Raw genomic sequence first — 18,434 nt, forward strand, 5'->3', positions numbered from 1 at the left:
AGTGGTCAGCCCATGCACAGAATGGTTGCAGGTTAAGATACAATCAGTAGGGTAAGCAATATTGGGAGGACACATGTGTTTGTAGTGTCTTTTAAGCAAGGACACCCAAAGATTAAGTATAAGGATTCCAGTAAACACCCCGGGGGGGTCTGCACATTCACAGACTTGTTTGGAAAGGTCAAGGAATAATTAGTGGCACCGCCTAAGTCGAAATTCCAATAAACAGGGCAGGCGGCCTTCTGCACACTTCCCCTTTCTCCGAATGTCTTCCTTACAAACTTTCCAGGCAAGTCTCCCGTGCTTCCCAACAATAAAACTTACAGTAATATTCTACTATAAGTTTGAGGCAGTTCTTTGCCTATATTTAATATCTATAACATATGAAAAAGTGAGGAAATAAAAGTATGGTGTCTGTAGAATTTTTTTTCACCAGCATACCCTGAAACCTAAGGCTTTAATATCTGACAATGGCTTGGCCAATTGGATAATCTTCCTGGAATTATGAATATTGTTTAAGGAAGTGACAACAAAAACACAGGTACAAATCAGGAAGTTGTCCGCAGCAGTGGCAATGGTTCAAGGGTCTTATGGCAACGGTGTTCGGGGCCCCCGGTGTGTGTGTGTGTGTGTGTGTGTGTGTGTGTGTGTGTGTGTGTAGGGTGGCAATGGAAGCAACAGCCACCCTACACACTTGCACTGGGATAGTGGAGTCATGGGGAGTCATGATTATTTTGGCTGCATCTTCCTGGCGCTGCCTCTTTTTCCCCCCTACTCATATTTGTCGTCTGACTTCCCATTGATTTTGTGAACTAGCCATTCTCTTTTCAATAATCAGCAGCCTTTACTGCTTAACATAACCTCAATAGTCAGCAGCCTTTACTGCTTAAAATAACCAAAGCTACTTTGTGTTGATTAAAAACAACGGAGTATCCTCCTAATTGATCCTTTCTTTTGTCCTACCATTTCCTTCAGTGTTTTCATTATAACAGCTAAAGTGAATCCTTCCTTCCTTCCTTCCTTCCTTCCTTCCTTCCTTCCTTCCTTCCTTCCTTCCTTCCTTCCTTCCTTCCTTTCTTCCTTTCTTCCTTCCTTCCTTTCTCTCTCTCTCTCTCTCTCTCTGTAAAAGTGAGACATTTAAAACATTTCAATAAATGTCACCTATGCCCCTCCCCCCTCAAAAAACAAACAAACACACCCATCTCACTCAAGTCCCCATTCAATATGGCACTTTAACCCTCTATCTTCAACTCCTTTACTCTTACAAACTCTCTTACTCCTCCACTCCAGCCACACATGTCTCTCCCTGGATTCATGCACACACACATTCTTCTGTCTCAGACTCTGTTCATGTTAATTGTTTTTCCAGGAACACTCACTTCCGCATATCTGTATGGCTTGCTCACCATTGCCTCATGAAACCACCCATGACCACCCATTTAAAACTCCAGTCCTGAAATCCTCTATCTCACTTCCCTAGTTTGCTGGTCTAACATTCATTTTTAATTATCTACCTTACCAATGAGAATGTAAAGCTCATGAGGGAAGAATCATGTCCATTTTGTTCACTGATAAGTCCCAAATACCTGAAGAGTATGCTGGCCCACCTGAATATTCAATAAATATTGATTGAATAACATGAATGATAAGGGAAAGCTTCCATCGCTGATCAAGTTGGTGGAGTTTGGAAATGAAATAACAGAGCCATGGCCATTAAACTATTCTTTAAAATGGATTGGAGAGTATTGGAACTGGAAGTTATAATAACACTCAGAGAAGCAGGTAGAGAAAGAAGAGAGGATGGGGAGGAAAAGGTCAGGAGCCAGCAAGAAGGCTGAGGCTGGGTTATTACAAGGGTGGCTCAACCTGTGGGGAATCTTTGGTGGTGGGCTAGAAGAAAAGATACATTTTAAGTGTTTGCAGTGGCCTATTGATGTCACACACACAATACACAATAAACATGCCACACACAACAGTATTAAACTCCTTGATGCCTTTTTTTATGGGGGGGGGGAGGGGTATAAGAATCAAGAAAAATGGATGTGTTCCACATTTTGGTCAAGAACACCATAAAGACATGGAATCTACAACAAGAGTTTGATACAGACACAAATCTAGCCAGAGGTGAAGGAACAATCTGCAGGCTTTTGCTGAAATGTCAGACAGGGCATGGTTTTTCCACTGGTGTAGAAGATATGCTACCAATTCACACTGCATATGATCAGGTGACCCTCGCTGACCTGTGACCTGTAGTAATAGCGCCTTTTCTTAGGGTTGTTGACAGAATTTTGGGGGATGGGGGTGGGTGCCCCTGTACACTTGGGCAGAGCTCTGTTTTCCAATGGTTCCTTCCATACCCTGTAGGGGGGCAGTCAGCGGGCCACCAGGCAGAGCTCATAGGTTGGGGGAATGTTGCCAAAGCCTGAGATCTTGGGGGTGATATCGATGTCAGCAGGTGGCACCAGCGGGCGTAGGGAGAAGTTCTGAAGGACGAAGGTCAAGTAGAGGAAGAGTTCCATTCGGGCCATGGCCTCGCCCAGGCAGATGCGCTTTCCTGTGAGCACATTGGAGGAAGGGAAGGTCAGTCACACTTGCACTGGGATAGTGGAGTCATGGGGAGCCTTCTGACCCCACCTGAGTCTCAGCTACTTCCTCAGCATCTCTGGGGTCATAATAGCACTCACTTCATAGGGTTATTATAAAGACTCAGCGAGTTTCTAGTTTAGTGCTCAGCTAGGATCTGTCACTCAATATGTGGCAGCTACTTCTCTGATGGCTTAGATTCCATCATAATCCAAGATGGAATGGTTGTAAAGGTACTTTGAATATGAAGATTCTGTGCATTTCAATCTCTTGAATGTTTATCAGAAGCCTAATTGGTGCTAGATAGTGGTGAGGGGGAAAAACAAAAGCACACACGAATAGTGTGATTCACCCTTCCAACGGTTTGGAGAGATTAATCTCCATTTTATAGACAGGAAGCTGAAGTAACTCCTCCATGGGCCCCACCATTTGTAAGTGGTGGAGTAGCATCCTGTTTCCTAACATGGTCACTTTTGTACTGCAATGTGTGTATGTGACTAATTCACACTGCATATTTCAGACAGAGACCATATAACTGGAAAAACCTAAAATAGTTCCTGTTTGGTCCTTAGCAGAGAAGTTTGCTGACTCCTATATAGTGCTATTATTTTTCTAAATATAAGAGTCAATGATTCTAATATTCTGAGATTCAGGGATTCTAGGATTCTTTGACATAGCACTCAATTTCCCTTCCAGATATGAACCAAATATGGACCAATGGTTGGGAGACATGTCAAGCATGTTCCTGGGAGAATTCAGACCATAGAAACCTACCAGAAGAAAAAGGCACAAAGGCTTCATTCTTCTTGAAGCGGCCCTGCTCATCCAAGAAGTGTTGGGGATAGAAGGCATCTGGGTAGCGGAAGTATTTGGGGTCTTTGAGGACGGAGCCAAGCAGGGGAAACACGTCAGTGCCCTGGAGTGAAAATAGGGGCAGTGAAGAGAAATCACTGTTGGAGTATGGGTTAAGGAACCAGGAAGAGAGAGGGGTGTAGTGGAGTATAGTGGGGGGAGAAGAGGTGCCAATGAGGGTGTACTCCACCTTGGGCAGAAGGTAGCCTCGGAAATGAGTGTCCCGAATGACATTATGTGGAACACCCATGGGCACGATATCTGTCAGTCTCTGTATCTCATGGATCACAGCATCTGTGTAGGGCATCTTGACTCGGTCTTCTACACTTGGCATCCGATGTGGTCCAATGACCTGGTCAATCTCTTCATGGATCTTTGCTGGAAGAGGCAAAAAAACATAACAAAGGACACAGGATATATTTCTAGGGGCCAGGTTTGGGCCATGGGTTTGTATCTTTTTTTGTGTTTTTTGTTCATCTTCACCCAAGGATATTTTTTCCCCATTGATTTTCATAGAGAGTGGAAGGGAGGGGGAGGGGAAGAGAGAAAGAGATAGAGTTAGATAAATATACATAGAGAGAGACCAGGGCTGGGCATGAAGCCTACAACCCAGGTACGTGCCCTTGACCGAGATTAAACCCACCACCCTTTGGTGTACTGGCTGACGCTCTAACCACTGAGAAACACTGGCCATGGTCATGGGTTTGTATCTTCAGTACCTGTGGACCCTGAGGGAGCTGGCCATGTGTTTTTGGATTGCCTTTTTATTCACAACACCTGACACATTAGTGGGGTTAGTAAATACTCATCAGATCACTGAGGGGCACATAGCCTGGAGCCTTGAATGCCATTGTGACATTTGGTCTTCATCTTGAAAAAAAATCAAGGAGCCATGGAAGGCTGATCAACAGGGCAGAGTCCTGGTCCCACCTGGGCTTTCATACCCAGAGTTTTGACAGGATGAGGAAGAGCATGATAAATAACTAGGTCAGGATTGAAGCAAATGACAGTTATTATGTGACGATGATTAAGAACACTCTTGCTGCAGTCACCCAGCTCTGCACGTCATCGATGAGTAACATTGGGACAAATGACTTCACCTTCTGAGACTATCTTTCTTCATCTTCAAAATAAATGTGACAAGTTCTTAGAATTTAAACTTTACATAAAATCCATTATGTAAGTAATTATGACAGTTCCTAGTACATAAAAAGTGTCCATTACATATGAGAATTCTTAGATTAGTAAGAGACAATTTGGACAAAGGAGGAGACACTAAAAGAGTTTGAGTGGAAACAAGTTAGTCTTTCCCTTCATCTGTAGTAGAAAAAAATTGTTGTCTTGTTTTGGATTGCATTAGAAGAAAGAGGGGCCGATATTGGGGATTTTTCTTAAGCAAGTAATGAGCTCCTCATTGCTGGAGTTACTTAACCAGACAAGATTCCAATTGATTGGGGACGGATTCTACTTTATTCTGGCACTATAGTTAGCTAAATAACAGTCATCAAAGACATTCACCTCCTAATTCCTGTGAATATGACCTTGTTTGACAAATAGGACTCTATAGAAATAATTAAACTAAGGATGTTGAGATGGGGAGATTATCCAGAATTATCAAGGTCGGCTCTAAATATAATCAGAAGTGTCAGTATAAGAAGGAAGCAGTAAGGTCAGAGTCAGAGAAGAAGCTGTGACAACATAATCAAGAGGGATTTGAAGGTTTTTGCTGCTGGCTTCGAAGAGGGAGGGAAGATCATGAGCTCAGGAATGCAAGGAACATAGCTCTAGAACCTGGAAATGGCAAGAATCATGTTCTACCTTGGTTCAGCCCAGCGAAAGCCTATTGAATTTATGAACTCAAGAACTATATAATAGATTTACGTTGTTTTAAGCTACTAAGTTTCTGGCAGTTGATGACAGTAGCTATAGGAAACTAACACAGGCACCAAGTAGAAGACTAATTTAAATGGTCTTCCAAGACATAAATCCCAAGATTCTGTATCCTGAGATTCTAAAGTGCAAAGAATCTAAGGCCGAGTTCCAAAATGGCGGTGGATTAAGTGGAAGCTACACTGACACTCTCCCAGGACCAAACTGGAATTACAAGTAAAATACAGAAAAGCCATCCTGAATTACCAACTGAAGACTAGCTGGAGAGAACCCTGATAACCAAGGGTAGAAAGTGGAGACCGCATAGAGACTGGTAGGATGTGTGAAGGCACAAGAGGCCTGGCTGGACTCCCACAGAAGGCAGCTGATGTTCTCAGCTGTGGGGGATTCCCACTGAGAACTCTGGGGTCTAATCACCAAGCTGGGCTCACCAGCCTAGAGCAACAGAACTGAGAAAGGTTTCCACAAAACATCTGGCGGTGAAAAGCAGCAGGGTTGCTGTCTGCCAGGGAGAGATGGCTGGAAATGCAGGCACCCTCTTAAAGAACCAATGCACAGAATTTCATGTGCAGCCACTAACCTTGGACTCTGGCAGAGGGAGGGCAGAGGGGACTAGAGCTGTGTGAGGAGAAGCCAGGGTTGGAGGCTTTGGGGTTAGAGCTTGGAAGGCAGCTGCCCCAGTGTCCTTTACTGAGTCACTCCCTCATACTGCAGAGGACATCTTTCTCAGGGAGACCTTTACCATTCAGGGCAGCCTGCGGGGGGGGGGGGGGGGGGGGGGGAAGCAATTGCCCCACTCTGTTGGACAACCTCTTGCCCCACCCTCTGGAGTTTAAGCCTTGCTGTGGTCTATAGCCTGAGGCTAATTAAGACTGAGAATAACAATCAGACTGCAGGCAGAGGTGGATCTCTGGATTCTATGAGTCTTTGCCTGATCTTCTTCTGGACCTGGGGCTGGGACAATCAGAAGTATCACATGATCTCACTCATATTTTGAATCCAATGAAGAAAATAAACTGATGAACAAATTAGATGCAGAGACATAGAATCATGGAACAGACTGTCGAATCTCAGAGGGAGGTGAGGGTGGGTGGGGAGAAAGAGATTAACCAAAGAATGCATATATGCATAACCTATGGACACAGACATAACCTATGGACACAGACAAGGCTTGGGACTGGGGAACTGGGACCAGGTGTTGGCTAGAAAGGGCCAATAGGGAAAAGAGGGGACATATATAATACTGTCAACAGTAAAGATTTAAAAAATAAAATTAGCCCTAATCAGTTTGGCTCAGTGGATAGAGCGTCGGCCTGTGGACTCAAGGGTCCCAGGTTCGATTCCGGTCAGGGGCATGTACCTTGGTTGCGGGCACATACCCAGTGGGGAGTGTGTAGGAGGCAGGTGATCGATTTTTCTCTCTCATCAATGTTTCTAACTCTCTATCCCTCTCCTTTCCTCTCTGTAAAAAAATCAATAAAATATATTTTTAAAAATTAAATTAAATTAAAATGCTACATTAATAAAAAGAGTCTAAGGCTATAGGGTTCTAAGGTTTCAAAGTTATGTCTTCTTTCCTGGTAGGAGTGGGAGTTACCAGGTGAGCAGCTCATGTGGACACTCACCTTCCACCTCAGGATGCTTCATTAGCAGCAGAAATCCATAGCGTAGTGTAGAGCTCACAGTTTCTGTGCCAGCAAAGAAGAGGTTGAGAGTGGTGAGGACCAAGTTCTTGAGGTTGAATTCTGTGTGTGGATTATTTTTGTCCTGAAAATGAAATGGATAAGAAATAGAATCACCTTTTTCTGTCTTTATCTTCTTATTTTTCCCTTTGTGTATGGTAGGCCTTTGTGAAAGCACAATAGATAGGAAAACCAAGTGGGTATCCGGGAGAGCAAAGGTCGTGAGGCAGGAGTATTCCTGGTGTGTTTGAGAACAGCAAGAAGGAGGCCAGTATGGTTGGAATGGAGTGAACAATGAGGAAAGTGGGAAGAGAAGAAACTAGAGATTGCCATGTTAGATTTGAATGTTCTATGACATTAGGGTATAAAATTTTTAACTTCCAAGTGCTGCTGTTTTATATTAAAATATCCAGTTCTATAAATCTATGATACAGAAGTATTAAGCTTCTAATTTCTATATCTCTATGACTTTTAAGTTTGAAATTTAAACTCTTAAGTTTAAAAACTTTATATGTCTAAGGGTCTCAAATTTTAAGACTCCAAAGACTCATCCTAGTTTTCTTTCCTTTCCTTTTTGTTTTAAATTCTTTTTGTTGTTGTTGTTAATCCTCACCCAAGGATATTTTTCCATTAATTTTTTTAGAGACAGTGAAAGAAAGACAGAGAGAAACATCGGTGTGAGAGAAACACACCGATTGGTTGTCTCCTGAACGATCCCTGACCAGGGCCTATGCTGCGGAGGAGCCTGCAATCAAGTACTTGCCCTTGACACTTTGGTCTGAAGGCCGACGCTCTATCTACTGAGCTAAACCAGCCAGGGCTGGTTTTAAATTCTTTATTGTTTAAAGTATTACATATGTCTCCTTTTCCCCCCAATTGACCTCTCCCTGGCCATTTCCACCCCCCAGCATATGCCCTTTCCCTGTACTTTCTGTGTCCATGGGTTATGCTTATATGCATTCATACAAGTCCTTTGGTTGATCTCTTACCCTTCCCTCTCCTCCCCTGCCTTCCCTCTGAGGTTAGATTGTCTGTTCGATGCTTCTATGTCTCTGAATCTATTTATGTTCATCAATTTATGTTGTTCATTATATTCCATAAATGAATGAGATCATGTGATATTTATCTTTCTCTGACTGGCTTATTTCACTTAGCATAATGCTCTCCAGGTCCATCCATGCTGTTGCAAATGGTAAGATTCTTTCTTTTTTTACAGCAGCGTAGTATCCCATTGTGTAGAGGTACCACAGTTTTTAATCCACTCATATTCGGATGGCACTTAGGCTGCTTCCAAATTTAGCTCTTGCAAATTGTGCTGCTATGAATATAGGGGTGCATATATCCTTTCTGATTGGTGTTTCTGATTTCTCATCCTACTTTTCTACAGCTGTAAGTCTCTGGCCCTTATAATCATACATGATTAGAAACTTGTAGTTTTAAGTTTCCATGTTCTTAACCCTTTGCACTCGCTTGCTTTTTTCTCGATTCCTTTATTCTAATGCTAACTGTGTTGAGTCACACTCGACATCCGAGTGCAAAAGGTTAACATTTTTAGATTCAACATTTACTTTTGAAAGTGTAAGAGTTTATACTTTTACAGTCTTTAGATCTCATTTATAAGTAAGATTACACCATGTGAAATAATGCTGGCTAATTTTTTGGTCTCTACCATGTCTACAGATGAGTTTCAAGTTACAGGTACTAGGGATTGAGGAGATGAGAGGAAAGGATTGGGGGAAGAGGATGAGTTACCTGGTGCATCTTGATGAGGAAACAGTCAATGAAATCTCGAGGGTTCTGTGGATCAAGGGATTCCTCATTGATCTTGACTCTAGAGGCAATGAAGTCCTTGAGCTCCTCTATCAAGTAATAGATGCGATTATGTCTTCCTGGCAAATATTGCATGATTCCAGAATACATGTCATATAGCTGCGGGGAATAGGAAAAGGTGGTTTGTCAGCAATGGGCCATTCTGGGCTGAATCTCGAGTTAGGTAGCTGGACTCAACATTCAGGGTCTGAGAACTAGGTGCATCCATTTGCTTTTTGGAGATTCAGGGCATATTGATACTTGCCTCTTGGGGTTGTGGGGAGTATTATGCAAGATAGCAAGTTATTAATTATTTGTGTTTGGGGGTGGGCATAGAGGTGGCTGGTGGGAACCTGTGCCCAGGGTGTGCTCATCTCAATGAAACTCCCATTGATCATCTGCAGCAGCTTCAGGAACATCTTGTCCTCATAGTCGAAGCGGCTTCCAAAGACAACGGAACTGATGACGTTGGAGACAGTGCGGCTCAGGAAGAAAGTGGGTTCGGTGGGGGCACCTGGGTGATGAAAATTATCTATGTTGGAGGCAATAATCAGGAGCTTGGGTAGTGGAATCATTCAGTCATGAATATGAGTCCTAGCTCCACTGCCTAATAACATGTGTTAGTTATTTCATTTGAGTCAATTCCCAATATGCAAATTGATTTAGTAACCACTTCACTGGTTCATGAGGATTCAGTAAAATTACCCATGTAAAATGCTCAACACAGTCTTTGCCTTGTAGTAAACAGTAAAAACATGATGGTGGAGCTTAATCATTACTTTTAGTATTGGTATTTAATTGTGTTGGTGCTGGAGAGTCACAAATTTGGAAAAGGAGTCCTAGAAAGGGATACATTTTTAAAAAAAACGATGCCTGGAGTTTGTCTATCTCTATCAATGGTTCCATTTGACCTATTAAGAAAATCCTTCCCTTGGCCTCAGCTGCACTGTCTGTAACACAGGATAGTTCTCAGACAGTGGATTTGGGGGTGATTTCCCTAGGGCAATGCATATAATCACAAATATACAATTTTGCAAATTATTTCTGGAGATATATAGACATTCAAAGCCTTTATGTAGACTATTTAGTATCCAGGGAGTCCAGGTGAGGGACCTCTGACTTAGAGAAATTATTACCAATTCTGTCTCTCAACTATTCATCTTTGTTTTTCTCAGCCCCTGTGTGTTTTTTTCTCTAGACCTCGGTGGTTCCAGATCTTATTTTTGGGTGGGGACCAGATTCCTTTAAAACTATAATGAAGATATAGTGTTTCAGATTCTCAAGATGAAAATTTTCTAATGATATGTTTAATAATGATGTGAATATACCTAACATTACTGAAGAGTGCCCTTAGGAATGGTTAGGATGATAACATTTTATGTTATGTGGTTTTTACCACAATTGTGTGTGTTTACATACATATGTAGTTGAATTTGGTCCCATCACCAGAAAAACTGACATATTGTCAAAGTCTGCATATGATATCAGGAGCTCACAAACTCCCTGAGATCCACTGATGAAAGTTTCTGGACAAGATGTCTCTAAGTCTCCTTCATGTTAACTTTTTATATGGAACCTGGCTGGAAATGTCAGTGAATTCTGAATTTTCTTCGTTCTCTCCCATTCCAAAGCTTTCTGTCACCAAGGCCTAGGTGTTCTCTACAACCACCCAGTCACTCTGTAGCTCCCTCCCTCCTTGAGGCCCCATACCCTTTGTCTTCCGTAATTCCTCCAGTAGGAAGCCAGCCTCCTCCTGGATTCGCTCCTCAATGCTGCGCTTTCCCATCCCGAAGTCCCGAAGAATGGTCAGGGAGAAGCGTCGGAGAATTTTCCATCGTTCTCCATTAGCCAGAGCCACACCTGCCGGAATCCCAGTGTCAGGCTGCTGCCTCCACTCGCCTTCCTGTGTCTAACTCTTTACTAGACCAGGATGTGGACAGATTATGAAAGCTCTAGAATCTGCTTTTAGGAAAACCCTTCCCAACCCCCCAGGCTTGAGGGGGAGACTAAGGTTTCCTACATATAGGACCCTTAAAAACAGTCTAGCACTGAGGTGGAGGAAAGGGAATCAGGCTCTAGTGATTGAAGAGATCCAGGAGAGTTTCCTACAGGATGAAGACTTAGAACTGGATGAATGGGATGGACACAAAGGAATGTGGAGGGAAGTGTGGATAGAATGCCATATAGAGTAGCCTAGAATGAGAAGACTACTTCTGTTTTCTATATACCATTTGGATTCTTTCTTGTTGTTATTATTGTTAATCCTCATCCAAGGATATATATATATATATATTTTACTGATTTTTAGAAAGAGTGGAAGGGTTGGATCTGTGTGTATGTATAGGAAAATAAGAAGTAAGGTTGGCTATGAGGGTTTCATTGGGTATACAGTGTAAACTAATCAATAAAAAATAAGAACAGAATTAACTCAGCAGATACTGTAAAGTCGGATGGTTTAGGTTCAAAATAAAATGGTTCTACTACTTATTGTGTGATATTACCTAACCTTTCTCACCCTCGCCTTCCTCATTTGCAATATTAGTAAGACATGACTAGCCCTCTCAAAGGAGTCAATGCAATAATTCATGTAGAGTACTTATCAAAGAACCTGGGGTATAGCATGTCCATTACAGTCATTTTGTTTTCATTGTTAATGTGTTATTGTTACTTACCATAACCTTGGAAGTTCCGCTCTATTGAAGCCAATTCTCCACGGCCACTGAAATCATCTGCTCGGTCTACCAGGGCCTCCTTCACTGCTTCATGTCCACATAAAATAACTACTGGCCGGGGACCCATGTACACAGTGAAGACTGGGCCATATTTCTCCCTGAGCTGGGAGTAAAGGAAGACACAAGAAGATGGGGCTGATTGGAGCACTAAGCATAGACCAATCAAAGATTTTAGGAGGTGGAGATTTCAAGAGAATACAAATGTGGAATAACAGATAAAGGTAAGTCCTGAGCTTGGAAGGACTATTGAGAAAAGGGCACAGATGTCTTAGCTCTTGTGATCCTGGGCAAGACTCCCCAACACCTCCACAAGCCTTAGCTTCCTCATCTGTGAAATGATGGATCTGGATGAGATAAACCCCAAGATCCATGGTTCTCTCTCTGAAATGCTAAATTTCTAGAATCCTAGGATTTCATGAGACTCAGTTTCAAAGTTCTAAGATAACTAGACTGCAAGTGTTATTGTGTTTAAGGATACAAGGTACTATGAGTCCAAAGTCCTGAGAACGTGAGTCTTAAGTTCCAGTGTGCTAGGAATCTGTCTTTCCAAGCGTCTGAGATTCTGAAATGTCAGAATTCTGAGGTTCATAAAAATCTGTTTCCAAGAGTCCGTGTTTTAGAAGTTGGAAGGTTATACACGTATTTGTCTATAGAATTCGTTACTTTCAGCTCTGATAGAGAAGGTAGACAGACTCACCTTCATGAAAGACTGAAAGGTGGCATCCGTACGAATTTGTAACAGGTTCCCCAGGAAGGGTATCGGTGTGGGACCTGGGGGTAGCTTTCCCCCCTTGTTGATCCGCTTCCAGGCGATGATGATAAGCAGACAAGACAAACAGAGTGCCAGAAAGATAGTGAAGGCCCCTCCCAGCTCCATGGTGCTAGATCGAGAGGTTGTATCTGGGGCTTCAGGTCCTGCCTAAATACGTTCTGGGAAATCAGCAGTGCAGAAATCTGAACACCCTGGGATTCAAGTTTTCCGGGTATGGATATCATTAAGGAAGAGATTGTTTTATCTGTGGGTGGTCAGTTATATAACTAATAATCTCCAACATGAATAAAGGTAGATTGAATTCACCCATGTAAGTCCACTGGGAACCTTCCCCTTTCTTCATATTTCCAGTCCCTCAATTCTCCCTCAGCTCAATCCCTTGTTCAACATGTCTCGATTGGGTGTGGGAAGTATTGAACACCATTTTTAGGCTACTGCATTTAGGAATCAAACATCTGGGTTCCAATTTCAGCTCCATCTTTTCTTCACTGGGCAAGGGACCTAACCTTCTTGGCCTTAGTTTTCCCCATCTGCCAAATAAGGTAACCAAATTGTTTTTAGAAAGTCTTGATAGAGAAGAGGGATGAATCTTTTCTCTTTGCCAGACCCTAATTAGTCATGTTAAAAAAGAAAAAGGAATAAAGACAGTGAGATGAAGATGTAGGATAGCATGAGAACTCATTTGAAAGGGTTTTACTCAACAAGTTCTCTTGTTTATACTTAGGCGATATTAAATAGTAATAATCAAGGATTACTTGTGTTGGTTTATCAGAACTTTGCTGGTGTGTGTGTGTGGGTGTGTGTGTGTGCACGCACATTCATTTTCAAAGTCTGTGATGTAGAGACCATCTCTGGAGGGGAAGACCAGTATTGAGGTATGGCCTAGTGATTGTTTTCTGTAATAATCTAAAGAAATGGTTTTCAACACTTTTTGTACCAAATATTTGTAAATCCTTTGTCCTGAAGCAAAATTCCCGAGTATTATATCCTACCTATACATATCATTAAACAAAACCCAGTGCCCTTCTCATGTGTCTAGATTCTCAGACTTAGAAACTGAATCTTTTAGGGAACTCACAGGTTTTTAAGTAAGACTTGGCTAGCTGGGCTGAGGCAGCCTGTGTCCAGAAATGGTGTGAATTCTGGGAAAACTGAATGACTCACAAAGTGCCACCTTCTGAATCTTGGATCTCCTGCTAGAATGTCTTTTGTGGAGTAAAAGTCAGCTCTAGGCTGCCTCTATTGACTCTCCCAGCAGTCACCTCTTTCTTCCATTTCTCCCCCCGCACCCCCCACAAACACACTTAAAACCCATTCAGAACTAGTCTTTGGATTATCCACGATGGTTCAGAAAAGGAGAGAGAAAGTATCCTTAGAACAGTTCCTGTAACCATGCCACTCCAGCCATAAAGCCAGGAGTGTAGGCCAAAAATCTGTGGTTTCCCACAGTTTCTGTGAGTCGATGTTATTGAATGCCATGATCTATGTACCCACTAGGAAGTCTCCCCGGTTCTTACATTTACCCCCAACTTCTTTTCCACACCTCCTCTCATTCTGAGGTTCCAGCTTGGTGTTCCAGCCTAGAACTACATCACGTCAGAGCTTGAAGAGGCCTTAGAAATATTTCTAGCTCAGAGTTTCCTCTTTAATTTCAAATATATAAAAGAAAGTGCAAAACTGTCATTATCTGCGGCATTTGAGATATTGTCTGGCTTCCCAGCAACTGTCATCAGTTTGGCTCAAATAAAAATCTTTCTTTTTTTAAAATATGTTTTTATTGATATTTGGAGAGAGAGAGAGAGGAAAGAAGAGGGTAAGAGAAGTAGAAACATCAAGGAGAGAGGAACATCATAAGAGAGGAACATCATCAATTGGCTGCCTCCTGCACACCCCTTACTGGGATCGAGCTAGCAACCCCAGCATATGTCCTGACCAGGGAATTGAACCAACATCCTCTTCATTCCTGGGTCGATGTTCAACCGCTGAGCCATACCAGCCAGGCTAATATAAAATCTTTTAAAAATTTATTACAGGTTTGGATGATCTTACATCAAGATCTAGGAACACCCATTATGGGAATTGTTTTACAGGGTGGTTCCAAGATCAAACTAAATAGCCTCCCCAAGTTAGCATTTTTTCTGAGATTCCGTGGTTCTCAGAATCTATTGTTTTGAAGATTCTACAGTTCAATGATTTTAAGTTTCAGAAGTCTATGGGTTCTTCCCATTGGAAGCGGGGGATTAGCTTTAGAAAAGTGAGCTGTGGAGAGAGGGGCTGGATGACCTTTCACCTCCTCACTGATGTTTTCATTAGGAGCAGGAAGGCACCACCAGTGCATGGCTGTTTCTTTCAGTCCCAATCAAAATCAACTTAGAGAGTCTTAGAAAACAAATTCTAGAAAGTAAATTTAGCACATGGGTCATATTTCTACGGAAGCGTAGGACGGTTAGGGAATGGGCCTTCTGAATTTCTTTGCTTCTGTTGATGAAACACCAAAACAGACCCAATTAAAACAACACCCACAGAGTTAATACCCAAAACCCCACATGTAAGCATTTTATATTCAAAGTTCAGGAAACCAAAGAAAAAGAGAAAATTGAAAGGCAATATCCCTGATGCACATAGATGAAAAAATCCTCAACAAAATCTTAGCAAACCGAATATAGCAATACATTAAAAAGATCAGGGCTGCTGACGAGAAGGCAGGCTGCAAGATAGTGTGTGAGTGAGGAAACGAAAGGAGTGTGTGGATGTATGAGGAGTGACTATTTGTGAGCGAGGGACAGCTATATTCCAAGGGACTGTTAGGGACTGCCAGACCGGGCTCCCCTGACAGGGCAGCCTCCACCGCTGAGGAAATCTCTCCCGGAGCAACCGGCTCTGCTGCAGAGACTGCACCATCTTGAAGGGGAGAGGGGCTGTGATCGGAAGCCTAGCCTTACTTTCAATCGGGAAGAATCGGATACCTCCCGGGACTCTACAACCACAACACCAGGGACCAGCTGTGAACCCACAAACACCGGGTCTCAAGCAGTGCTATATACACGGACTCAGAAGGAAAGAGAAAAGCACAGGCTACTTCATAATACAAAAGGGAGCAATCCAACAAGAAGATATAACTCTGGTAAACATATACGCACCCAATACAGGAGCACCCAAATACATAAAAACACTTCTTGAGGATATCAAGGGAGGGATTCACAGCAATACAGTCATAGTAGGAAACTTTAATACCCCACTAACACCACTGGACAAATCCTCTAAACAAAAAATCAGCAAAGAAATATTAATCCTAAATGACACACTCGATCAGATGAAATTAATTGACATCTTTAGAACATTTCACCCCAAAGCCACAGAATATACATTCTTCTCAAGTGCACATGGGACATTTTCAAAGATAGACCATATGTTGGGACTCAAGCAAAGTCTCTTCAAATTCAAGAAGATATAAATCATATCAAGCATCTTCTCAGATCACAATGGCATAAAATTAGAAATCAACTACAATAAAAAAAATCAAATACCTGGAGGCTAAATAGCATGCTATTAAACAATGACTGGGTTACCAGAGAGATCAAAGAAGAAATAAAAAACATCATGGCAACAAACAACAATGAAAACACAACAATCCAAAATCTGTGGGACACAGTGAAAGCAGTCTTGAGAGGGAAGTTCATAGCTCTACAGGCCTACCTCAAAAAACAAGAAACAATGGTAATAAATTACCTAACCTTACAACTCAAAGAGTTAGAAAGAGAGCAACAAGAAAAGCCCAGCATAAGCAGAAGGAAGGAAATAATAAAGATTAGAGTGGAGATAAATGACATAGAGATGAAAAAAAAAAATACAAAAGATCAACAAAAACAAGAGCTGGTTCTTTGAAAGGATAAACAAGATTGATGAACCTCTAGCCAGGCTCACCAAGAAGCAAAGAGAGAGGACCCAAATAAACAAAATCAGAAATGAAAGAGGCTCCTAACAGAGACTTCCTCACATGGTTACTCCCTCCTCATGGCCTTCCCAGGTCCCAGGCCCTTCAGGGGCCAATCACACCCTGTTCGCAGGCACAGCAGGCCTGCAGCATACCACGCCCCCCCCCCCCCCACCCTCACCCCTTTACCCCTGCCACCAGCCCAGGCCAGACTAAGTCAGTCAGGAGCAGAAATTAGGGAGAGGAAGGCGATTGGGGTTCCTGGGGGAACTGGCAGGCAGGGTGAATAGCCCAGGATTGGCTAATTTGAATAACTGCGGTAGCTGTGGGGCCTAGGGGCTATTCCTAGTTGTCTGGTACTCCGCCCTGATTTAAGGAAGTTAATTTTAGGGGAAATGTTGGCTTCGTGTGTGAGAGTTAGCTAGAGAGGGTGGCTGGGAACCTTGGTTGGCTTGTGTATGAACGGCAGGCTCACCAACAGGTGGTTCACCGTCTCTAGGAGTCAGCTGGTCCTGGAAGGGGCAGTCTTTCACCAGCAGCAAGGCCACAGTGCCAGAGCATCAAGAATACAGAAAATATATTAATACAATTGGCCCTGGAATAATGGGGTGTCAAATAGACAAACACTGAATCTAAGAAAATGCAGTTAGAACAAGGGTTGAGAACCAGACCTTAAACCATGGTGAGTTATCAGAGTAAAAAAATGCCAGCCTGGCATCCTTCAGAAAGGGAAACTCCCTTCGAGTTCATCAGAAATCTTAGGGTTCTTGGTGCTGGGTTCGCAGCAGTGGCTTCCCGCCCAGCCCCTCACTGCGTTCCCCAGTCCCCAGGCAGGCACCCTCTCCCGCCTCACGCCTGCTGACACAGCACATGGACACATCCCAACCCTGAGCTCTTTCAGCCTCACACTCTGCTCACATTTCTGGGCTGAGGGAGGTGTGTTGGAGGGTGGGAGTGAACTTCCCACCTAGCTCAGATGACATATATGAGGAAGGTGGGAGAACAGGAGAAGGGAGACAGGAGGAGAAGCAGCAGGTGCGCATGCCAGGAAGACGGGGGGGGGGGGGGGGGCAGGGAGGAGAGGCTGGCTGTGCACACCCCTGAGATGTCATCTTCCAGCCGGACCCCTCGGGACCGGCACTCTTCGGTAGGTTCGTCTCTCCCATTGGGCTGTGCCTACTCGGTGAGGGCAGGGACACAGGCTGTCTCAGTCTTTGCTGTGTCCCCACCCCTTAAGAGGCCATTTAATTCATACTCAATAAATGACAACGTAGTTGAAAAGACGCCAGGCTACTGCAACATTCCAGGTGAGGAGCCTGAGCTGGGACTGGAGAGGTGGTGGCTGGGTCTCCTTCCCCTTCCTCCTTCCTCCTCCTCCTCCTTCTGCTCCTCCTCCTCTCCCTCCTTCCTGCTCCCGTCCCCATCCCTGCTTCCCCCATTGCCAACCTGGCCAAACCTTTGATTATATAACCTCAGTTCTTGTTTATGCTCTTGCCGAGGGGAGGTCCGTTCCCCACCCCCACACAGACCGGTCCTGGCAGAAGAAGGGCTGATTCACCGGCCATTGGCTGAGACAGGTTAGTAAGCAGGGCAACTGATGCAGGTAGTTAAAAGGCCAAGCAGTTTACAGCCATCTAGTAAATCGCCAAGTCCCACCTTTCCTAAACCAAGGGCACTTAAGAGTAAAGGGGAGAGATCAACCAAAGGACTTGTATGCATGCATATAAGCCTAACCAATGGACACAGACAACAGGGAGGTGAGGGCATGAGTGGGATGGGGGGGTTAATGGGGGGATAAGGACAGATGTAATACCTTAAGCAATAAAGAAATTTAAAAAAAAGGAGTAAATGGTTTATACTTCTCCCCAACCAGAGGGTAAGTAGCTTAGATCACCCTACTCAGGGACACAGCAGAAATCCAAGTAGTGCCATTTGTGCCAACCACACCCAAGGAGAGCGAAGTTAAGGGAATAAATCTCATTTTGGTGCACCAGCATAAAGCTGGTGAATATTCTATTGTCCTCCCTAAGACCTCCCATGAATGCCCAGCCTTTACAAACCCTCAAAAAAGTAAAATAAAATAAAAATCCTCAAAACGAAGGTCCCAGCACAGGCTCTCCCTCCCAGGAGCACCCCTGTGCCTTTCCCTTCACCCTCTTCTTCCCCCACAGGCGTGCACCCCC

General features: G+C 43.4%; 1 protein-coding gene across 1 annotated transcript; it reads right to left on the bottom strand.

Annotated features, from left to right (window-relative positions):
* Positions 1-2,369: 2,369 nt before the first annotated feature.
* On the bottom strand, positions 2,370-12,422 carry LOC307116014 (cytochrome P450 2G1; the record flags this gene model as incomplete). The annotated part of the gene is made up of 9 exons (XM_079799628.1): positions 2,370-2,551; positions 3,355-3,496; positions 3,623-3,810; positions 6,948-7,089; positions 8,757-8,933; positions 9,167-9,327; positions 10,524-10,673; positions 11,486-11,648; positions 12,243-12,422. 9 exons carry the CDS (start codon positions 12,420-12,422, stop codon positions 2,370-2,372), a joined length of 1,485 nt encoding a protein of 494 aa, XP_079655754.1.
* Positions 12,423-18,434: the final 6,012 nt, after the last annotated feature.

The sequence above is a fragment of the Cnephaeus nilssonii genome (genome assembly GCF_951640355.1).
Source record: "Cnephaeus nilssonii genome assembly, chromosome: 20".
In the NCBI taxonomy this organism is placed as follows: Eukaryota; Metazoa; Chordata; class Mammalia; order Chiroptera; family Vespertilionidae; genus Cnephaeus; species Cnephaeus nilssonii.